This window comes from Artibeus jamaicensis, unplaced genomic scaffold, assembly GCF_021234435.1.
Source record: "Artibeus jamaicensis isolate MK-2021 breed Jamaican fruit bat unplaced genomic scaffold, CSHL_Jam_final scaffold_916, whole genome shotgun sequence".
Classification (NCBI taxonomy): domain Eukaryota; kingdom Metazoa; phylum Chordata; class Mammalia; order Chiroptera; family Phyllostomidae; genus Artibeus; species Artibeus jamaicensis.
In genome coordinates, this window is record NW_026522059.1 from 46,739,542 (window position 1) to 46,763,399 (window position 23,858).

The 23,858-nt window shown below is 44.3% G+C and overlaps 1 protein-coding gene across 2 annotated transcripts; it reads left to right on the plus strand.

Moving 5' to 3' along the window:
* Positions 1–629: 629 nt before the first annotated feature.
* LOC119065586 (epidermal retinol dehydrogenase 2-like) lies at positions 630–22,098 on the plus strand. Of its 2 annotated transcripts, none has more exons than XM_037167689.2 (7): positions 630–695; positions 4,544–4,890; positions 9,199–9,330; positions 11,671–11,770; positions 16,770–16,914; positions 17,595–17,720; positions 21,771–22,098. In XM_037167689.2, the coding sequence occupies exons 2-7, from the start codon at positions 4,570–4,572 to the stop codon at positions 21,859–21,861; spliced, it is 915 nt and encodes a 304-aa protein (XP_037023584.2). In that variant the 5' UTR covers positions 630–695; positions 4,544–4,569; the 3' UTR covers positions 21,862–22,098. The 2 variants fall into 2 exon arrangements, with proteins under 2 accessions (XP_037023584.2, XP_037023591.2); XM_037167696.2 differs by lacking the exon at positions 630–695 and adding an exon at positions 1,330–1,529.
* Positions 22,099–23,858: the final 1,760 nt, after the last annotated feature.

A 23,858-nucleotide genomic window follows, 5' to 3' on the forward strand; every position in this document is an offset into this window, starting at 1 on the left:
TACTCAAATGCTTTCCACAGCTGGCCGCAGCTCACCACTGCCTACAGCATACATGTAGCCTCCTAAACACTGAAATGACATTCAAGGCTCTCCCCTGCACCTATTTTTCCAGGTTTAGACAACCCGTTTCATCTCACAGCCCAAAAAGAACATATGTGCAGCCCGCGCACGCCCAGGTCTGTCTCAGATACAGACTGGCCACTACTGTTCTCCTCTGAACCTTTACCACTTGTCCCTATCTATGCGTCCTATCCAATCTCAGGTGAATCCCAAATGCAGTCTTGCCCTTACTCCCCATTTCTCCTTCAATACCCCCAAATTTAGTGGCATTTCAGTTCCTTATGCCACCCATCAACTCCAGCCTCTATTGCAAACGTGCAGTGGTGCGGTATGCTTATATTAGACTATGATTAGCTAAGGTTAAGTGAAATTTAACTTTTTTTCTAGGCTGATGGGGATTGCTATATTTTCTGAATCTTGTACACAGAGAAGCTCAAAAATATTGATTGAATCAGAGTGCACTGGTGACTTTTTCTGTTTTTTCTCAACTTCACCATTTTAGGAGCTTTCCCCTAAGTCCTCCTCTCCTCCGCCTCCTGCTAAAGCCACACCCACTCCCCTCACCCCACCCACTGCCCCGAGGCTCGGCCTAGGCTGGACTACTTACCACCAGTGGGCCAGAACCTTGATTCCAGGTGAGGAGTCAGATGCTGCTGGGAAGCTCCCCTTCTGTGTGCAGGGTCACGGCGCAGGCGTGACTGGCCGTCTCCGCGCCTGGACTCCCTCACTTGCCTCCCCTTTGTTCTCTAATGCAACAGTTCCGGTTTCTGGGCTGTGCTTGGAAACACCCGGGGAACTTTTAAATGCTATTACCTGGGCCCCCTTCCAACTCAAAAATTCTGATTTAAGAATCTAGGGAGGAGCCTGGTTATGGAAATTTTTAAACGTCCCGCGGTGGGGAGGAGGGGCTTCTTATGTTTGAAATCCTGGCGCGCCCATCTGGTCTCTGCGACCTAATTTCCAGCTTCTAAATCTGGGCGCGGGAGAAAAAAAAAAAAAAGAACGCGGTCCACGTGGCCCTTGGGGCCCTCGCGGCCCCACCCCTTGCGCGGGCGGGGCCGACCCGCCTTCAGACGCGGTCATCATTAGCTGCCAGAGTAAACTTTGAACCGGAGTCCATCTGCGAGTCAGGGACCTGGTGCCGAGGCAAAGGAGGCCGGCTTCACCGCAGGCAGCGAGGGCAGCGTGTCCCGGGTGAGTCCGCCAAGTCGCCGTATAGGGCTAGGGGACGGCCTCTGGGAGGAGTGGTGCTCGCGGCCCGCGAGCTCTCCGCAGCCCAGTCCTGCGAGATCCAAGCGACCCGGGCCTTAGCGCGGGCGGGGGACGCGGAGCTCGGGGCCAGCCGGAAAGGGCGCTGCACCTCGGAGCGAGCGCCAGGCTACAGCGTCCCAGCGGCTCAAGATGCCCAGGCCGCCGCCGAGCCCCGCAAGGGTGAACTGCTAGCCTCCTTCCCCGACCCAGAGCAGAGGGTAGGATGACTCCCTGGTTTCCCCTTTGATCCATTCTGCCTAGGTGGCCTGCTCTCTGCTGTTGCTCTCTGCTGCTGAATGCATCTATCTCTTCCTTCCTAAAGCTCCCAAGTACTCCCTTGCCCCTTATCTCACTACCACTCCCGCCCCTTACCCCGGGCTGGGAATAATAGGTCACCTGTTTAAAATGTACCAGTTAGTTCAGCTTTTGGACTAGGAGGCTAGGACAGGGGATGGAGACACCAAAGAAGTCTTCAGTCTGATTAAATTTAATATGCTGTCACTTTCTAAGGGTCTTTACACTAAAATGGAACTTTACATTTACTTTTGTTTGTAAGTGTAGTTACTATAACCATCTTTAATTGCTGTTGCCCGGGATCATTAATTTATATGCTAGCAGTAACACCAGTGAGCTTTAGCTGTTATTTATTTTGCTGTCATTGTGTGCCTAGCGCTATTCTAACAAGGCCTGTAACATGGCAGGCCCTGAAATCCAGCCTTGACTCCTTTTGTCCCACCCCCCACCCTATGCCTCCTGGAGGGGCCTGGGGCGGTCGGGTGGGCAACTGATGCACAAGAGATGGAATGATTTTAACCAAGGTTGCGGAGAAGTGAGTGGCAGATCCAGAATTCCAACCCAAAATTTAATCTGGAGGCCTCATTACCTGTGCAGGTCCCCCACAGACACCCCGAACACTGAGTGAGGGAGACCTCAGGGTGCCATACTCTTAAGCATCTGCCAGGACAGGGATAAGCAATGGGCCAGTGCTTGGTCTCACATCATGCCCACATTGAGACTGTGCAGTACTGGAACCCCGGCATTCAGAATGTCGTTGTCACCCAAGTCAGTGGTAAGACTCCTATCCACCTGCATCATGAGGAGCGAAGTAGACCTTTGTCCTTTTGGCTTGGACTTACGTAGTTGTGTGCCTGAAAGGGCACGAGTGGCCTCGCGTGGGCTTTCTCATGGAATGGGCGTTGCCAGTGCCCAGGGTGCCGCCACACTGTGGAAAGGCAGCCCTCATCCTCACAGGTCTAAAGGTACATACCCCATGACTATTGAAGATAAGGAAGGGTCCAAATACCACCTTCACCCTTTAGGACACCTTCTTTCCAAGTCCTGCAGGACCTGGGTGGGGTGCCCAAGCAATTGTCCCAATTTCTCTATGAAAATAAATTCAAACAAAATGCCAGAGAGTTTAAAGGCCGTTTCATCCAACATATGGTGAAACAGTGCCCCACAGCAGAAAACACTCTTTGTCTAACCTGAACGCCCGTGTCCCCCAGCTCCAGCATTTGTATTCCCTGGACAGTCCCGGACACACTGGTCATACCTACCTTAAGGCTTGAACCCTTCTGTTTCTCTGCCAGGCACACCACGCCCAGATCTGTGTAGCTCTCACCACTCATCTTACCAATATCCGCTCAATTGTCAGTTCCCAGCAAATTTCTCCTGTTGCCTGCTATCCTGCCCACAACCTAAACTAAGTCTCCTTTTTACTCTATAGCTCCCTGCACTTTTCTTTATACTACTATGGCTTGTGCTGATGTATTCATTCACTTAATGTCTAGCTCTTTAACTAGATCCTTAGCTCACCAGGCCAGAGAATACAGGAGGCTGCCCATCCCCGCAACCCCAGTGCCCAGCATTAATGCTCCATACACATAATAAGTGAACACCTGGCCCTGCATTAGCAAGCACAGGGACTTTGGATAAATTGCATACATATTCCTTCTGATCCTTAGCCTCATTTGCCGAATGAGCCCTCCAAGTCCTCCTATGGGGGACTCTATCCACCCGTAGTCATTAATAGTAACTAATCTGTCCTTATCCAACTGCTAAGTGAGGACCCGCTGTATTTTTAACGAGCATCACCTGCCCTCCTCTGTGCCTGTCAGTGAGATACCCCACTCAGGGAAACCTCGCACACCCACCAGAATATGCTCCCTGCTAAACATGTCTTCTCAGCCTGGAGGGAATAAGACCTCTTTTTTTTCTCAACTAGTTGTTAGTAAAACATCTTATAAACTCCTTCTCATCGAACCGCGAGTAACTGATAACAGGATATAAGCATGGAGCCCACTGTGAGCTTACCAAGGGGAGATTTGTTATTCATTCAGTAGGCCTATTGGGTGCCTTGTTGGTGAGTAGCATCACAAATCTGAGAAACAGGATAACATTTGTAAAGCACCTACTGTGAGCCAGCATGTGGTCCAGCACATCAGATACATTCTTGTTTCATCTGTGACACCACAGGACCAGTAAGAGCAGATGAGGAGACCTAGGCCCAGAGAGGCTGTGGGGCCCCGCCCCAGGTTTCACAGCTGGGCAGGACAGGGATCCAGGTGTGTCTCACTGATGACCTAAGTTCACAGGCGCAGGGGCTCAGAGCTGGGGAAAGCATATCCAGAGCTGACAGTAAATTCATCAGAAAAGGTTCAGAATGAACGTCTAATTACTCTTCTTAAAATACATCACGCAAATAGGATTTTATGTTTTTCTCCTGAATCTCAGATATTAAATATTGACACATAATTAAAGAACAACGATGCAAATGAAAAAACACAAACCCAAAAGGAGACAGGAAAAAAACCAAAGACATAGCAGGGATGGCGCTGACATTCTGATATGGTCAAGGCTTTTGACATAAATCAGTCAACAGGATTCATGATTATTTCTGAGAAATGATGAACATTGTCTCCTCCGGGTTAAATTTGGGTGTGGTTAATAAACATGAATGAACATTTGTCACCTGCAATACTTACTTAGCACACAGGTGCAGGCCAAGCTTGATGCTATGCATGAAATTCGACCAAGATGCAATCCCAGTGGGTCCCCTCCTTTTTCTAAGTTCAGAGTCTGCTACCAGAAGAGATGTTTAAATTGTGCTTCTCAGTTTTCTGTTTTGGGGTTTTGTTTTGTTTTTTAATATTTCCAAAAGTTTGAGCTTGACATAGTAAGCAAATGCACAAGGAGTAGATGCCTAGGTCTTCACACGAGTCTGTCTTTATAGGTGTCAATCAGAATATAGCTCCCAACATGGACTCCGCAAAGCAATTTTTAACTGTCTTCGGAAAATCACTGTTTGTTCTTCTGGAGACTCTGGTTTTTACTGTAATTCCAAAGCCAAGGAAGAGTGTTGCTGGTGAAATCGTACTCATAACAGGTGCTGGGAGTGGACTTGGAAGGCTCTTAGCCCTCAAATTCGCCCGCCTCAAAGCTGTGCTTGTTCTCTGGGATGTCAACAAGGAGGGGAATGAGGAGACATGCAGGATGGTTCGGGACGAGGGAGGCACAAGAGCCTATGCCTATACCTGTGACTGCAGTCAGAAGGAAGAAGTGTACAGAGTAGCTGATCAGGTAAAACTTGTGTGCTCCCTGTTTGCTATGGTTAGTAAGAACTCTATGTAAATACTGGGACATATGTCAAATTCTTTATCTCTGCCTTTCTCACTGCCCATTTGTCTGTCTCCTACATTCATTTAATTTAAAAATTACTGGAGAGTGGGAATTAGGAATTTCGAGTTCTCACTGGTATGCAATACACCATGCTAGGCGCCCTGTATGTATTGTATCATGATCCTGTAAAGTAAGGCCTATCATTATCTCCATTTCACAAAGGAGGAAACCGAGACTGGGGGCACGTAAGTAGCTTACACAAGAAACAGTAAGTAGCAAAGCTAAAACTGGGGCCTGAGTCTGTTGATTCCTAAGTAGGTGCTCCAACCACCACTCTATACTGACTGTGTCGGCCCCTAAGGTAGGTGATAGCATCCTTCCTTGAGGATAAAGAAACTGAGGCACAGAGATATTAAATGACCTGCCCAGGGTTGCAGAACTACTGCACAGCTAAGCCGGGACGTAAACACATATTTAGTTCGACTTTACATTCAGCTATTTCTACCCCATCACAGTGCCTTTTATTTGAATGTGTACTTCTCTTAAATTGTCATGAGAAAATCAGAATATTTTGTTCGTTTTAAAACCTGTTAACCCCCGTTGTTCCACTGGCAGTGACAGAGGTGCTCATATAAAGAATGCTTTCAGGAGACTGAAGCTCCAGCATGCTAACACTAAGGGTTTTCTTAGTTTATAGGGGCACATTTTTGTTTGCTGTCTGTCTCCTTTCCTTATTAAGGATTTCTCCTTCTTCACATTGGCACGAGTACTCCACACATCACTCTGTGGGGCCACTTTTCTCTCCCAGAGTTCCCCCCCCCTTCAGTTAGAAGGGAGGAGCCAGACCAGCCTGTGACAAGCAGCCCAACTGCGCTGGAAAGTTCTTACACAGCTTCTGCTCTATATCTCAAAGTCCCTGCTGCTTCTCACCTCACTTCCTAGTGGAAAGGTTTGCAGGTCACTGGCCAGTGAGTTTGTAACTTTTGTTTTTAAGTTTGTCTTTACATTTTACACATCTGTTCTAACATTTCCAATCACAGGCTGCCCAGAGCGGGCTGGAGACCCAAGCCTGACAAGCTAGCGTGGGTTCACGCTGGGCCCACCCTGCAGAATGCCACCATGAACCTCACCAGTTCAGCTCTTTGCACTTGAAGCACCGAACACTTGGCATGTTGACTTTCACTGACTACAAACAACTTCTCAGGCCTCCCTTAAGCACTAACTGGCTCATATTCAAACACTTAACCCCTGCAGATGGAGCAAGCTAATATGAGGCGCTCCATAAAAAGTTACTTCCCTCTTCTCCACATCTGTAACTTAGTTCTGCCCAAGATGCTCAGCTTCAGAAATAGTCAAATGTGGCCATATTACTAGCCTATCATTCGACTTTTTGTACTTCTGGGTCTTGCAGAGAATTAATTACACACTCTTCTGTATTCAGGAGAAGCAAACCATTTTCCACCCTTAAAAAACAAGCATTTCCAGTTCTTATTCTAGATAAAGGGAAGGTACCAGAGAATTTTTTAAAAGTGTCCCATAGTGGAGTGATCCAGGTGAAAATTGTCAGAGCAGTATGACATTGTTTTATCTCCACTGAGACCCCACTAACCTGGAAAGCTTAAATCCCAGATCATGGATTAGCACTGAAAGGCCAGCCTTGATACCTGGCATCCTGGATGAGAGGTCATTTTGAAGAATAAACACAAGACCAGACTAGAGCTATGTAGTTGTCACTTGTCCTTGATCTGGCATGCGGAAGTGTCCTAACTATGTGTTAACTTTATGTTTAGTGACCATGATCCCTTAAAGAGAAGCCAAATCATAATCAGTTTTGCTTGGCATACCTCTAATTGATTGAACTGGTTCAACAGAGAGAAATCCTTATTATAGGCGTATCTTTGAGGTAGTGAGGGTTCAGCACAATAAAATGAATGTCTCAATAAGGAGACTGTCACAATAAGGTGAGTGTCACAATAAGACAAATTATCATCTTTTTGCTGATGGAGGGTCTTGCCTTATTTGTAAAAATGAGGCATGTTTGTATTTGTAGCATCTGTGAACATTTTTTAAGGTTTATTACTGATTCCTGATGTCCAAGGTCAAACTTGAGGACTGTTCCACCTTTTAAACCATATGGTCGCTGGTAGAAGTAGACTTGTACCTGCTGCCTACTATGACGAATAAGTAGTGGTTGGGAAATTCCAATCAGCCGTCCCAGGCAGTGTGGTGTTAGACACTGACATGCTCAGTCTTGCTGCAGTTTCTGTTGCCATCGTGTGAGTGCACACAGAGAAATCCCTGCCAGCAAGTGGGCACAGCTCATGTGCAAATCTTCCCAGGGTTGTGACCCAGGGCTGAATAGACGGTTGCCACATTCTTACAACAAGGAGAATGATGAATGCAAAAAAGGAAAACTGATATAAAACTAGAATCTGTTGCCTTCTCCCTTAGATGTTGTTACCTCTTTGTCCCTTATAAAACAACACAATACCAACAAACTCATACTCAGCTCAGGGTGACCGTTCCATTGTGATATCTCACCAGTCGGCAATAGTTAAAAATATAGTTAGGTCACACACAGTTAGACCTGATCCTTTTCCTCCCTAATGTAGCAGAGGCTGAGGCCTTGCCTTTTAGAGGAAAGTACATACTTAAGTTAAAGGGGAAAAGTACACTTGCGAGCAAAATAATTCTTAAAAATAAAAAGATAACCCTATATACAAAATAGATAAATCAAAGGGAGGAAGATTATTCACATGAAAAATCCTGTCACAAATGCTTTGTCTGGTATGTTTCCAGTATGAATCACAAATATACAGTTTTTATATACTGCAGACATGTAAGCCATGGATAGTAAAACCTTCATGGATAATAAAACTTTGAAATTAAAGTCCGATACTTACGTCATTGCGTGTGTCCTGACATGCTGTATTTGTAGGGGAGGTGGCGGTGGGACACACGGCCCTGTTATTTCTCTCTTAGATGTAACTTCTAGCTTGGCCGTCCTGACTCTGGGTTAGGACATCAGCCTCTAACCTACTGCGGTCTTCTAGCCCACAAACCTGTCCCAGCTTTTACTCTGCCTCTGGTAAGGCTTACCTTGTTTCTAGCCTTGACTGCTATTCAACTTGGATTTGACGATAGATATTTAACCACTCTCCAAATCAGACTCTGTTGGGTTATTTTCAGTGCTTTGATCTGAAAACTCTAACATGGAAGTGAGATTTCCTTTGTTTCCATTTCATCCTAAATATTTTCTAGACTGTAGACCTTGTTGGCTAGTAAATACCTAACACATGTCACCCTCATTGTGGGACCCATCCTCCCCCACACCAAACTGCACCACCCATCCAGGCAGGTGCACACACATGTAGGCAGGTGCCCACACATGCAGGCATGCACATACTCACATGCAAAAGTGGGGATGTCAGCAGCAAGCCCCCTGGCAGTGCGTGACTGCCACCAACACTCTTCTTGAATTTGGGGGACAGGGTTCCTGCCATGTGATACGAATTACAGTAATGAAATTTAAACCACAACGAGGAGCAAGGGAACAGCACCATCGCCTGGCGTCAGTCCTGGAAAATCCTCTGCTGGTTGCTCACATGACAGCCAGGGCTACACACTGAAGATATGCTCTGAGCGGAAGCCTGCAGTGTCCCATGCAGAATTTTTACTTCTTAAATAAGTTATCGGGTACCTACTCTAGCCAGCGTTACAGCAGCAAACGGGCCTACTCGGTTTCTCTCTTCACATACCTTAGGCCTTGAAGTTAGTGGGAAGGAGAGAGAAACCAGTCAGTTGATAAAAACTGAGCAGACAGGTTCTGTGTGTTTAAAGCATAGATATGAATATCACACTTCCTCCTGTCACTCCCTACAGCACCCGAGCTCTGTGTGTGCTAGGTCTCGATTTATGTGGCATGGTCGTAACGGCCATCATCACATCATCACATGGATTAAAGTGACATGCTACTTAGAGCACAGAACAAAGGTACTATTCACTGAGTATAATAGCTCTACATCTAGAAGGAAAGCAGCACTGCAGTGTTGGAGTATAAGGAAGGAAGAAATCAGAAGAAGAGCATCAAACTTGGATCTCTGAGGCACTGTACACTCAGCAAAGGAAATAAAACATGCTGTGTTTTCAGGCTGCATAAATCCGTCTCTGTTAACAAGGATAAGAGGAGTATACAATTGGGGGGAAAGTAAACCTGCATCATATAAGGAGTTACTATATTGATGGTGTCACTCTTGTTTCTCAACGCAGGTTAAAAAAGAAGTTGGTGACGTGACCATCCTAATCAACAATGCTGGGATCGTAACAGGCAAAAAGTTCCTCAATTGCCCAGATGAGCTTATGGAAAAGTCTTTCGATGTGAATTTCAAAGCACATCTATGGGTAATTATTTTTTCTTCTCCTAATAAATAGTATCCTCTGAATAAAGCACCGTCTTCTCAATTTCAGATTATCCTGGTCTACCAGTTATCTCCTCTGAATCCAACTCAACCCCTACCTCCCAGGGCCTCTGCCCAGGAAGCCCTACGTAGACGCTGTCATTTATTCATCGCCAAGCACTATCCTGGGTGCCTCAGTGAAAAAGGAATCACAGAAGTGAGAAGATTTGCTCAAGGCTACATAGCAAGTGACAGCACTTACACATGACCAGGGTGACCTTGTCATTTGCCTAAGGCAGAACTCTTTTGCAAATATAATGGGGCAGTCTTATTAAGCAAGCATTAATCAGGTCTGTTCTGGGCAAACCACACATTCCGTTACCTGACTCAGCACCTCACTAGGGAAAGGAGAGTTCCTAGCAGTAGCCTTGACTACACGCTGTGGACATCAGGGGACGCAGCCACTGACACCCAAGGTGATGCGCTCACTTTCAGAAGTTGCATTTTCTTGGCAGTGTCCCTGCACATCCCTCATGCTGCCTCTCCCAGCCCTTGAGTCATTTTGTTCCCCTGCCACTCACAGCTCATCCTTCCCTGGGCCACCTCTCCACATGGACCTCCACCCAACTCTCCTCTGACAGCCTTTACATTTTATTTGGAGCCCTGGCCTGATGGTTCATTTGGTTGGAGCATGACCTTATCCACCAAAAGGTTGCAGGTTTGATTACCCATCAGGGCCCATACCTAGGCTGCGGGTTCAGTCCCTGGTCAGTGTGTGTATTTGAGAAAACTAGTCAGTGTTTCTCTCTGTCTCTCTCCTCACCCCTTAAAATCAGTAAAGGTATGCTCAGGTGAAGATTTTTTAAAAATGCAATTTGGAATTTGTAGGTTTTCTGTCCCCTAGGTTCACCAAAAATGGTGGTATTGTTGGGATATTGTTGGTGTTCTCTTTAGTTTTCAGGAGAAAGATGGAAAAAGTGGCCACCATGCTCCTTCAGGAACTGCTGCAAGTGGTTTTTGTTGTCTTGTCCCACGTGCCCCTCTGCTGCATCACGGTGCAGTCAGAAGATGTGGTCAGAATGAAGATAAAGACAATGTCCTTAAAAGTCCCCACTCCTGTGGCTTCCGTATTCTTTTCCCACCTCTCTGCTTTCATGGTTTCTTCTCCTAGTTGTTCCTGAAATACTGATGCTCTCCTGGCCCTTGCCCACCCCTCACATCCTCACACTCTGCATACTTTTCCTGGGCAAGTCTGTGTACATTCTTTGCGCACCTACATGGGGTAAGCACTTACTTGCTAGAGGGTCAGAGAGCCCATGGTGACAAGGGTCTCAAGGGGAATGTCCACAAGGGGAGAAGTGAAGTGACTCATAGCAGAAGCCAGAGTATTTCACCATGCTGCTTGTTTTGATTTTTCATCTCTCTCTACATGTTAAGTTCTCTCTGAAACTCAAGATGCAGACAGACAAACATTGGTTGACTTTTATAAGACATCCCTTTTCTCGTATTTATTCACATTAGGAAACAAATATTTGGTTATTGTTTTTTTGTTGCAGAATATATCTCCCAAAGCTCATGCTCGCTCCTTTATCTTTTTTCTCCTGATCCCACACCAAAGGGGAAGGTGTCCCGTAGTCCTCGGTCCCCTCTTTCTAACAGATCATCTCTTTTTATGACATGGAATAATATTAAGAAACTATTATTTGAGAAAGTAGAGATAAATTTTAAAACACAGCGGTATTTTTAAACTGAAACCAACAACAGTATGTGAACACTATTCAGAAAAATTTGAAATTCAAATATGATTCCAGGGGGAAAAAAGACGATATATGCCTAAATAATCTTATTCTTGATTATAATCTAAATAATCATATTTTTTCCTTTCTGGACTGTGGCTGCCACAACTAAGATTCTCCTGTACTGCTTCAACTACTGTCTCGATACTGTGTTTTTTAAAGTCAAATATGACTTATGGGACCGAAACCAGGAGCTCTTGATGCTGTGGCCCAAGAATGAAGTTCTCCATAGGCTGTAATAGACAATCTGTAGTGTTATGTTTTCTTGAGGAGATATAATTAAAAAGTAATAAAATGAAAAATAAAGGTCAAATATAAGTCTGAATAAGTGATTTGTAATAATATTAGTATGCCATGCGGAAAACACCGATTTAATAGCTAAGCAAGTTAACATGGTTACTTTCCAGATGTTTAAGCTTTTATACACCCCCTGCCTTCAGGTATTTTTATCAGCTTAAAAAAATTTTTAATCACAATGATCATATAAATATCTGAAAAAGTGTAAAATGTGGTAGAAAGTATTAAAAATTTTACTTTGCTCTTCTTAGACTTATAAAGCCTTTCTGCCTGCTATGATTGCTAATAACCATGGACATTTGGTTTGCATTTCAAGTTCAGCTGGATTACTTGGAGTAAATGGACTGGCAGGTAAGAAAAAATGTAACATTTCACATTTGCACTTTTTTTTTAAATATTTTATTATTTATTTATCTTTAGAGGGGAAGGGGGGGGAGGAGAGAGGGAGAGAAACATCAATGTATGGTTGCCTTTTGTGCGTCCCCTGCTGGGAACCGGCCTGCAACCCAGGCATGTGCCCTGACTGGGAATCGAACCGCGATCGTGTGGTTCGCAGGCCTGCGCTCAATCCACTGAGCTACACCAGCCAGGGCTCATTTGCACTTTTTTAAAAATTATATTTTATTGATTATGCTATTACAGTTGTCCCAGCTTTTCCCCCTTTGCCCCCCTCCACCCAGCACCCCCCACTCCCTCAGGCAGTCCCCATATCTTTGTTCATGTCCATGGACATGCGTATAAGACCTTTGGCTTCCCCATTTCCTATGTTGTACTTCACATCCCCAAGACTATTCAGTGACTACCAACTTGTGCTTCTTAATCCCTTCACCTGTTCCCCCAGTGCCCCCACCCTTCTGGCTGCCATTGAACCATTCTCCTTATCTGCGATTCTGTTTCTGTTCTGCTTATTTGTGTGGTTTGGTTTTTAGCTTAAATTGTTGATAGATATGTATTTATTGTCATTTTATTGTTCATAGTTTTGATCTTCTTTTTCTTAAATAAGTCCTTTAACATTTCATATAATAAATGATGAGCTCCTTTAGCTTTTTTTTTTGCCTGAGAAGTTCTTTATCTGCCCTTCAATTTTAAATGATAGTTTTGCTGCATAGAGTAACTTTGGTTGTAGGTCCTTGCTTTTCATCACTTTGATTATCCCTTGCCAATCCCTTCTTGCTGGCAAAGTTTCCTTTGAGAAATCAGCTGATAGTCTCATGGGAATTCTGTTGAAGGTAACTACCTGCTTTTCTCTTGCTACTTTTAAGATACTCTCTTCATCGTTCACCTTTGGCATTTTGATTATGATGTGTCTTGGTGTGGGTCTCTTTATGTCCATCTTGTTTGTCACTCCGTGCTTCGTGAACTTGTATGTCTGTTTCCTTCATCAAGTTAGGGAAGGTATTTTTTTCATTATTTTTTCAAATAGCTTTCCAATTTCTTGCTTTTTCTCTTTCCCTTCTGGCACCCCTATGATGCAAATGTTGGAATGCTTGAAGTTGTCCCAGAAGCTTCTTACACTATCTCATTTTTTTTTTTTTTGGAAGAGTAGATTCTTTTTTCTTTTTGCTATTCCGGTTAGTTGTTTTTTGTTCCTTATGTTCCAAATCACTGATTTAATTCTCAGCTTCATCCACTCTACCGTTGATTCCCTGTTGATTGTTCTTTATTTCAGTTTGTATATCCCTCATTTCTGACTGGGTCTGTTTTATGCTGTGGAGGTACTCACTAAGTTCCTTGAGCATCCTTGTAATGAGTGTTTTGTACTCTGTATCTGAAAGATTGCTTATCTCCATTTGTAGTTCCTTTTCTGGAGTTTTGATCTGTTCTTTCATTTGGACCGTGGTTTCTTTACTCATTTTGGCAGCCTCCCCGTGTTTGTTTCTGTGTGTTAGGTAGGGCTGCTGTGACTCCCTGTGTTGGGAGCATGGCCTAATGCAGAAGGAGTACTGTAGGGTCCAGTGGCACAGCCTCCTGATCACCCACACTGGGAACTCAAGGTGCATCCTTCATTGGGCTGAGTACAATGAGCTCCCCTTATAATTGAGCTCTGATTGTTGTTGACAGGTCAATGGGAGGGATTTAACTGAACCAGTTAGTTGTAAGGACTGGCTGTGGCCACGGACCACCAGCCTCCACCCTCCGTGGAGGATCAGCTATGCAGTATCCCACTCCACAGAGCAGAGCTTACTTCAGCAGGGCCCCCATACCCCCTTTGTCGGGGGCCACTTGGTACAAGCTGTAAAGTGATCAGCAGCCGACTGCTTCTTTTGCTGGGCTTTGAAGTGCCGTAGCAAGGCCAGGCTGTGAAGCGGTGCTGCTAGTGCCAGACCTGGAGCCACTTAGCAAAGCACAGGGACTTGCCGAGGCCAGCTGCTGCTTCTATGAGAGGATTTAGGAAGATCACAAGCAGGAGCCAAGATTAGTCATTCTTATAGAAAAGCCACCGTTAACCACTTAGATAGGCCCATAAGATGGGTGGGGCAAACCGTGTGAGCCAGGCTGATGGAGTTTCCGGTGTGGTGCTCCCGGTGCCTCTGTCAGGGAGAACCGAGAAGAGGAGCAGTGGCCTCTGCCAGCTGTTCTGTCCACTTAGAGAAAGCTGTCCCCCAGCTCTTGCCCTGACGCCAGACACGTCAGTTCCTTCCTGCATGCCACTGGTAACCGTTCAAGCTGCTGCCCTGGTGCTGGAGCTCCAAGGGAAGGAGTCTGAGTAAGTCCAGTTACAGGTCCTTTAAGATGAACTGCCTGGGAATCCAGCAGCTTCTACCACCTACTTAATCTATACTGGATTTTACAGCCACAAGCCACAGGGATTTCTCTTTCTGGCCCCGGAACCCTGGGCTTGGGGGCCTGGTGTGGGGCTGGGACCCCTCACTCCCACCATCCCTCTGATCTGTATCAGCCACACATGGGTGTGTGATCAGCCGTTCCCCATCTCTGCATTTCCACCCCTCCTACCAGTCTGGATGGATGTGGTTTCTTTTTTAATTTCATGGTTGCAGGACCTCCATTCAACTTGATTTCTGGCAGTTCTGAGTAGTGGGTGTTCTAAAGTTTAGTTGTAATTTTTATGTGGTTGTGTGAAGAGCCGAGCCATGGTTGCCTATACCGTCACCTTGGAGATCTAGCTCTTATATCATTCTTCATTAGTTCAATTTGGAGAAATTTCACACGATGGCAGTAGCAGCCGACTTCCATAGCTAGTAGGTTATGGTGCTAAGATTCAAACCTCTACCTATCGTCCACTTCCAGGGCCCAGGCTGGTAGACATGAGCAGAGCAAGGACAATGGGGCCAGGTACAGAAGGTCAGCCAGGCAGAAAGTCCCAGGTGCCTAGCAGTCGACACAACCGGAGAAACAAGGACCTCGCCCCCGGGGTAACCTTTCTTCCCCTATCATATCACTGGTCATGCAGTTCAGACCCCCCACATTTGCACTTTTTTCTAACTTTAACTTACATAATAGCTGTGAGTAATCAGCTTTGACCTGCACCAATAATAAAGATAATAAATGAAGAAGTGTATTCAATGAGGGAAGTGGTTGAGAACTAAATAATGCCTCAAAACCGCCCATTGTATATACTTATCCATAGTTGAAGTATATGCACTTTGGAATCATTAGGTCTTATGCAGTCCTCTGGGTTAAAAAAAAAAAGAGAGAGAGATAGACTTTACTGATGAATGTTTTTACACAAGTGATTAGCATCGTCACCATCCCCCAAATCGCCAGGCACTGTCATCAGGATGGTAAGACTGACCACTCTGCCTTCTGAAGTCTCCCCCTGCTGTCAGTTTAGAGATAATTTCTCCACCCCAAGGAACCTCAGCTTTCCCACTTTGCTTTCCCACTGATTGGAAGACTTGCACAAAGTACTTGTCATTTCTACCTCCCTTGCAAATGACTTGACATTAGCAGTGGGGAGGGGGCAAAGAAGGCAGTCCAACTCAGGAGCTGGCTCTAGGAGCAGCAGAAATCTTGTCATTCCCTACCAGGGCATCCTCTGGAACAACGTCCTGTGTACTGGCCGACACAGATCCCTGAGACTAATGCATCAGAAAGCCTAGCTGCAACACTCGTAACCTTGGTCAGCTTGCCCATTGGGCACTTGCTTATGTTTTTGAGCTGAGTGGCATCATTCAAGATTCACAATACCAGCCTAGGCACAGTTCATCTCAGTTATGTGAATAGGTTTTTCAGAACCACCAGTCACTCAAACTGATATCAGTCACTCAAACTGATACCAGTCTAAACACATCTCCCTGTACCCTGGACTGCCCTTGTTCTGTCATTCTTAGAAATCATCACATATTAGTATTACCTCTCTCTCCTATTCACCTGACAAATGATGAAACTTCGAAATAATACAGGTATAGTATTACCTGTAGTATTATTATTACAGCTTCTGTTAATCCTTTTTCTGACATAGTCTCTCTGTCTTCAGCTGGACTCTTCCACCCACAGCTGACCTTGGAAACAAGTAGAGGCCTTTGTAATTCCCACAGTAGACGTCTTGGCTCCCCTGCATCAGAACTGCCAAAGTTGTTATTTAGAATACAGATTCCCTGGTCCTGGGCCACATCTGCTCATCATAATCCTAGGAGTTGAGGTTATTGAGCTGCATTTAGACCAGATGACTCCCATGATCCTAGAGGCTGATCCGAACTCCCTTCCCCTCCCTCCTTCTGCCTTAGGCAGCAGTGGGCCCGACAGCCCCACACCTGGCACTTACAGCCTGGTTCCTGCCAGCTGTGGTCATTGCTCCTCCACAGAGCCAGTGCATATACCTCATTTGATCATGCGAGGGACAGGAAAGGAGAAATCCACCCAAATGCCTTTTCTACTCCAGACTTTCCATTCAGTGAATTGAATACTCCAGTGTTTACTTGAAATGAGTGATTGAAGACAGCAAGCTCTAAACTGACATAAATGCCACTTTCGCCTCCCCCTGCATTTTTAAGATATTTAAGAGGTTGAGATTTGAGCTACTGAGTCCTTTGTTTTTCTTCTGGAAGTGGGAGAGTTATAGTTAGAAGAAATTCAGTCTGAGTGTGATGACCCACGCTGCCCTCCTTTGCTTAGCCTCCTGTGTCACTTACTGTATTTCTTCTTTTGTGTGTCTTCCTGCCCACTTGGGTGGAAGTTCTTTGGGGCAGGGACTGGACACACCGTGTGCCCCACATATGAGCCAGCCCACTGTCTGACCACGCATTAACTCGAAAGTACGGTCTAGCACTGTGGCCATCAGAGGCTCCCTGCTCACCCATTTTCTGTTGGTTGGTGTTATGAGGACACCTGCATGTAATGCCAGTTTTTAAACTGCAGAATATAAATCAGCATTGTTTGTCTTTTTCAGATTATTGTGCAAGTAAGTTTGCAGCCTTTGGATTTGCTGAATCTATATTTATGGAACTATCTGCTCAGAAAATAACAGGGATCAAAACCACTATTGTGTGCCCATTTTTTATAAAAACTGGAATGTTTGAAGGTTGTACTACTGAGTAAGTATGTCCTGTAATTTCAAGAAACTGCATTTTAGAAAATAATCTGTTAATCTATTTTATTTTTTTTCTACCTGTTTTTTTAAATTGTGTAAAAAGAGGTGTTGTGGGGATTCAGCCTGATTTATAAATGGCTTCAGAATTTACTTTTTGCCGGAACACATTTGTGTTTAGGATGCTGAGTTTAGTGGGAATGGTTTATCAAAGCTGTGTCCCACTCGTAGCCACGTGGTAGCCCGAATCTGCTCACCCGGGTCCCCAGCAGTCAGCCACATTCCCTTCCTGCCACCCAGCCTCCTTTCCGCCCTCTTCCCTGATTCCACCGAAGGACTGGAAATCAGTGAAGGGACACAGATGCCCCATTCTGCATCTCATGGAGATGACAGGAAATTAGTTTGCAGAGTCTTGCTTTATAATTAGACCTTGTTTTAGTATGGTTTTACATGTATGCATATTGTACCCCACTGCACAATTAGAATCATCACTTTCCATATTTTCCATCTCATATTCTAGTTAGTACCATTTTGTTAATAAGGGAATAAATAGATCAAATCTGGAAGTGAAAGAAGCAAATAAATGATAATGTCTTACAATCTTTTTATCCTCAGTATACAAGAATTGTTTTTATTGATTTGTTAACTTTGTTTATTTGTTTGTTTGTTTGTTTGTTTACCTCCTAGCTGTCCTTCTCTGTTACCAATTTTGGAGCCAGAATACGTAGTCCGAAAGATAGTAGATGCTATCCTGCAGGAAAAAACGTACTTGTATATACCAAGGTTTATATACTTCATGGTGTTTCTAAAAAGGTAACTATTAGCTCCTACGACTTCTCTAGTGTATCAATCAACAATTTATTCCAAATCGTACTAGGAGAAGCCACTTAACACTTATCTGTTAAATGGTTCCTTCCTTGTGTCCATTTTCTGACGTAACATCAAATTTGCAGTTGCTGTGCCTACCAGGGGTCTAGAAAATGGAGCTGGATCATGCCAGCCTTCTTAGCATTATTGTCAAAAAAAGGAGTGGATTCATGCATGAGGTGTGGGGGGCCCTTCAGGGGAAGGCCGTGAAGCTAGAAGTCAGGAGAACCGAGACTTACTTCTGACTTGACCTTGAAGGAGTCATTAATGTCTTTGTTCCTCCATTTCCTCACCGCATCACCGTAAGGATCAAATAAGATATCACGGAAACACTTTAAATATAAGCAAACTAACTTCTTTGGAAGGCTGTTTATTTTGGAAGGTATCACACAATTCTGTCACAAATTCCCTAGTGCAACAAAGTTATTGAAATCAGAAAAATGTCTGTAATCTGCAGTGCTTTATGGAAACATTTTTTTAAATAAAGCTTATAGGTGACTATAAGGTTTTCACTTTAAAAGAAGATGCTTCCATGATATAGGATGAGAAATTTCTGAGGACAAATATAAAGTCCTTTGAAGACTTGGAATTAAATTGTCACCACTGTATTTGAATTTGAACCTCTAATGCCAGAGATTCTGAAGAATACCTCGGTTGCGCGTCTGTTGCAGATCTATTGTTGCCTCTTTTTACCTTTTTTAAAAAGGTGGGTTTTATAAAGTTGAAAGCTATTTAAATGCTTTTTTTTTTTAAAGATTTTATTTATTTATCTGTAGAGGGGAAGGGAAGGAGAGAGGGAGAGAAACATCAATGTATGGTTGCCTTTCATGCGTCCCCTGCTGGGAATTGGCCTGCAGGGAACTAGCCTGCAACCCAGGCATGTGCCCTGACTGGGAATCGAACCGCGATTGTCTGGTTCGCAAGCCCGTGCTCAATCCACTGAGCTACACCAGCCAGGGCTAAATGCTTTTTTTTAAAAAAAGGCTTCCTTTTTTCTTCACTGGATTTAGACATTGCAGGCAGCCTAGTGACACAAGATGTGTATCTGGATGTCATCCTCGCTATCAACAACTGAGTAGTTCCCTATAGCCCTTAGATTAAGAATCAAATATCCTGGGCTAATGAATCTCAACCCTGGCTGCTTTACCTGGAAGATTTTTTTAAATGTCTTTCCCTAGTCCCTCCTCTAAATGAATCAGAATCTTCGTGGGTGAGGCCTGGATTATAATTGTATAAAAGCCATGTAGCCTGACACTGGCCTCTCCCATCTCATTTGCCACGCCCTTCCTCTCCCTGCCTCTGCTCAGCCTACTGGCAGACTCCTTGGTCCTGGAAATAGTCCAGGGCATTTGCACATGCCGTGTCCTCTGTTGGCGTGAGCATTCTTTCCCTGGCTTCCCAGAATATCCCAAATGGCTCCAGGGCACACTCTCCTAGCACCTGACCTTGGCCTCCTTTGAACACCTCACAGCTGCATTGTACATTTCTTTGTGAGGTCTCCCCACTGGGCCACAAGTTCCTTGAGATTAGGGGCCAGTTGGTTTCTGCTCACTGTTGTGTATTTTCAGCTTCCATCCTGACAAAAAAAGGAGGCATTCAATACTTATAAAAGTGTGAGAAATTAATGACAGGATGGAAGATGATTCAATAGTTTGTGTTATAAATTTTAAGAGATCTTAAAACACTAAGGAAATATTGTTACAAAATATTGGACCCCACTTTATTTTAGCTACAACTCTCTCAGCCATGCTTCAAAGACAAATACCATTTGAAAAATAAAATTATAGAACTAATATAAAAACATTCTAAAACTGGATTCACTGAATGATCTGTAGACAAATCGAAATTACTATTTTTTTAGGAGAGAAGCTTTTTCTAATGCCAGCCAGGGAGAAAGGTGTCAGAATAGCTATTGTGTCCATGCTTATTTGAGTGCAGGGCACAAAGTCAAGACCACACGCTAAGCCAGATATTTCAGGAGCTCATGGCAGGGGTAAAACTGGCAATAGAGAATAAATTTGTGCTTAAGATGGTTACAGACTTGGGAGAAAAATCTCTGAAAAGATAACCACCTCTTAAAAGCACATGACAGCATCTTTGCCCCTCCTTCTCTGCTTTCCATGGCGTTTCAGTGCTGAGGTACCTCACCTGCCATTTATGAGCATTTGATCCAGTAACAGGAACAGCAGTGCCAAACTGCCCGAAGCAACTGCTGATTCCCAGGTCTCAGTTCATTTTCTACGTTGTAACAGGTCATCTTGTTACACTCCCCCCAGCAAGGGTTTCTGCTTTGCAAGGAAGCACGTTGGGTTATTGAACCTCTCCCTTCTGTGGAGTTAAAATCTGTCTCATTTTAAACTTCCAGTGGTTCCATTGCTCCTGACAGCAACAATTGTTCAGTTGTTTGAACACAGATCTCATGCCTTGTGTCCATCACATGGCTAACAGCCACTGCTCTTCCTGCATAAGATCATGTTTTTTCTCTTTAGCTAATTGTACTGACTTTGTACAATGAACCCCAAATCATCCCTTTACTTCTTCACACTTCATCTCGCACAGAAGTGCTGACCAATAGGGCTGACTGAGGCCATGTGGGCGGGGCACAGTGTCTTGGGCAAGGAGACTGAAATCTGGAGTTATAACCCTGCTGTTTACCAAGTCTGTGACTCTGACCATTTTTTCTGTGGGTCCAATATGTTCATTTAAGATGTGGAAGTCAATGCTGTGACAGCCTGTGAATGAGTGACTGTAATGAGTAGCTGTGAATCAGTGACTGTCACTGACAGTCACTGTGTGTGTTCACAGTACAGTGGATACACTCGTCAACAGAAGTTAGTAATGCCGATTGTAAAGAACATGGGACTGCATTTTTTCTAATTTTTAAAATAAGTATAGGGTTTACATTTACTTTGATAGGATATTAGTTCTCAGCCCTGAATTGAGAGAGAATTACCTAGTTTCAAGAAGACTTTGGAAATGTGAAGAAGTTTGGTGAAGGGGATCACAGCACACACTCCTTCAAATGTTCACCCCAGAAGCGTTAGAGAGTGCCTGGTGTGTGCCATCCATTGCTGGCCGTCCTAGGATCGGGGGTTACAGCAAAGAGCAAGAAAGACAACTGTCCCTGCCCTTATGGAAATTATCTTCCCAGAGGGTAAGGAACAGGGAACAAACAAAAAACAATAAAGTAAAAAAAGAAAAAAGGTATGCTCTGTGCTCTGTGGTCATAAGTGCTACAGAGAAATATAAAGCAGGAAAAGGATATCCAACAAGCTGAGATGTGATTTTCAGTGTGGCACTCGGGGACAGTCTCATGGAGAAGGTAACATTTACAGGAGACCTGAAACTGGGGAACGTAGGAACCCCCCCAGATTTCCTGGGGTGTCCCCAGAAAAACAGCGAGCACAGGTCCTTTACCCTGCCCTTGGTTCAAGTCTCAGATTTACTGTGCCAGCTCTGTTTGCTGTGCCTCTCCTCATTGGAATTGAGGGGATCGGAGTGCTCTGTTAGGAGGGGCAGGTGAGGGTGGAATAGGTGACCAGTCTTGGTTGGGTCTTGCCAAACACTTGAGGAGCTACTGCATCTAATTCTCACAGTGGTCCCAGAAAGAAGAACTGATGACTTTGCTTTACACTGGAAGAAATGAGGCTCACGTGTAAGTAACTTGCCTGAGATGACATTGTAAATGACAGCCAGGTTTCCATCAGGCTCACCCAGCTCCTCAAGACTTCACTGCCTCTTGTCAATCACTACATAGTGTAAGGTCGCTTTGGAAATGGACACGAGAAGTGAGTTGAATAATGTAAATAATGCAAGGAGGGAGAGAGATCCTGTGCCAGTGTCCTCCCAACGTAGTAGACAAGCCCAGGGTGACCCTGAGGCGTGACATGTGCATGTATGAATCCGTCTGTGACTGGTCTGGCACTGCTTTTCAGCTGTGCTGATAAAGAAGCTTTTATGAATAACTGAGAATGTTTCCTCTTGTGTTCTCTTTAGTATCTTGCCCAACAAGATAGGACTGCTCTTGGTTGAATATATGGGCATCTTCAGTGTAATGAATGGCTTCGTTGGAAAGAAAAAGAACTAAAAACCAAAGAGGAAGAACTCTATTGCTGATGTCATCTGATACCCAGTGCTACACATTGCTTATTTCAATGAAGAAAAGGATTTTTGTCTGATAGAGTATACCTGGAGACTTTGAGTATCATCCTTGTTCTATCTGGACTAGTATTTTCCATCAATACTTTTGAAAATACCAGTAATATCGCTATCTGCTTTTATGTTGAGTTTTTTAAAATTAATAAAAAACAGCTCTTTTTTTTCATCTCTGCTTGCAACAGATATGAGAGAAAGAATCTTTTCACATGATGAGTGTTTAGCTGGAGTACCCTCTCCAGAGGACACAGAACTCTGGATTTCCTATCACCTTGCTCTCGGCCTTGGTGTTTTTGAACCTCCGTGTGTCCCCTGGTTTAGAAAAAGCCAGCCTCCTATGTCCCTCTTTCCAAAGTAGCCACACAAACACTTACGTCCACACACCCTGGACGCTCACACAGTAGGTGCAGTCCCACTGAAGGTACATCAGGTGCCATGCAAGAGACCCTTCCTGGCCATTCCCTGAAATCCCTAGTAGGCAGTGACCATAGATCAAACTCTCGATGGGATCCATTTTTTCCTAAAAGAGATCAAAGACTGGTTGCTTCTTACTCCAAAAATGACATTCTACTGAATTAAAATGCCACCCCTAAATCCAGAAAACACATGTGTTCAATTTCAAGTGTTTGGTGTTTCAAGTTGGGATTCATGTATTTTTCCAGAGGACAGACGATTTTATGCATTTGTATTCATGGGTGCTTCCTTCATTTCAGATTGATTGTATTCTTACAGTTTAATCAACTGGCCAACTGCTTTCATGCTTTTGAGATTCACCATAAAAACAAGATTAACAGGACTGTGTTAATTACCATACCCTGGAAGGCCTTCCCAGGCTGGATGAAGCACCTGCCTTGCAAGAAAAACAGCAGCCTTTGTCTCTTACCTTCTTTTGTGTGGGCAGCAGGAAGGGATGAGGGGGTGCCTTGAAAGACCCTGTGAGAGTCAAAGAGTTTAAATATCTTGGGGGTAAGTTGCTCTCAGAGCAGCAACAGGAGTGTGGAGTCTGGAATCCGCTGTGCACTGATTTATCTTGAGCTGTCTGTATGATTCTGACACCTCTGCTCCTGTGTTTCCATTCAGAAAGTCTTTTTAAAAAATTAGTTTTATGATAATAAAAATGATAGCTAATATTTACTGTGCCTGGCATGAAGCTAACCAGTTTATACATTTCATAAATCAAGAACATTACATCATTACTCAAAGAATAATAAAGCTATTTGGTGTATGCCAAAGAATAAAAGGCATCTTATTTCACAAGTGACATCCTGCTCAGCTGTAGATGTGCACTGAGAGGATGAAAAGGCCCTCTTAGACTAGCCCACTGATGTTCCAAATCCTTGGTTAACAAGGTTCATTAACAGAGACGCACAATATTGCTCCTATATTACAATTCCAAAAGCGTATATTCTAGGGGCCTGTCCATTTAGCTGAAGAAGAAAGAAGAGAGTCTTAGGGGATTTTAGTAGAACAAAGATGTGAGGCATAGTGGGCATCCACCCCGCGTAACAGCATTAACAGCAATTATTTCTAATTGGAGAGCATCTTGGCTGGACTATTACAAAGGCCTGAAATTCAGCTGTGGTTTTACAGTACCCATAAAGTTGTCTAAACGGATTCAGATTTACTTGAAGTGCTCCTGTGAGAAGAGACCACATGTAAATTAGAGGATTCGAGAGGGTAATAAGTAACAAGGTGATTTAATACCACTTGGGAACAAGTGTTCTCAGCATGTGTTTCATACAATTTTCCATCTGACAGTTAACCCTAATAACTCCATGATTAAGAGCCTCGGGAAGCCTTAAGACACTGAAGGCCAAAAGGCCAGGGCTGTGTGCCAGGATAGGGTACATTACCCTCCAGGATGGCATCCAATGGCTGCCGCGGTCACTGTGCTGCTCAAGAACTAAGACGTTTTAACATTATGAAGAG

Bases quoted from the DNA above. Each gene is read 5' to 3' on its own strand.
- LOC119065586 (XM_037167689.2), top strand. From the start codon at position 4,570: ATGGACTCCGCAAAGCAATTTTTAACTGTCTTCGGAAAATCACTGTTT. The intron at 9,331-11,670 runs GTAATTATTTTT...TGCTCTTCTTAG, and splicing joins ATTTCAAAGCACATCTATGG to ACTTATAAAGCCTTTCTGCC. The intron at 16,915-17,594 runs GTAAGTATGTCC...TTTACCTCCTAG, and splicing joins TTTGAAGGTTGTACTACTGA to CTGTCCTTCTCTGTTACCAA.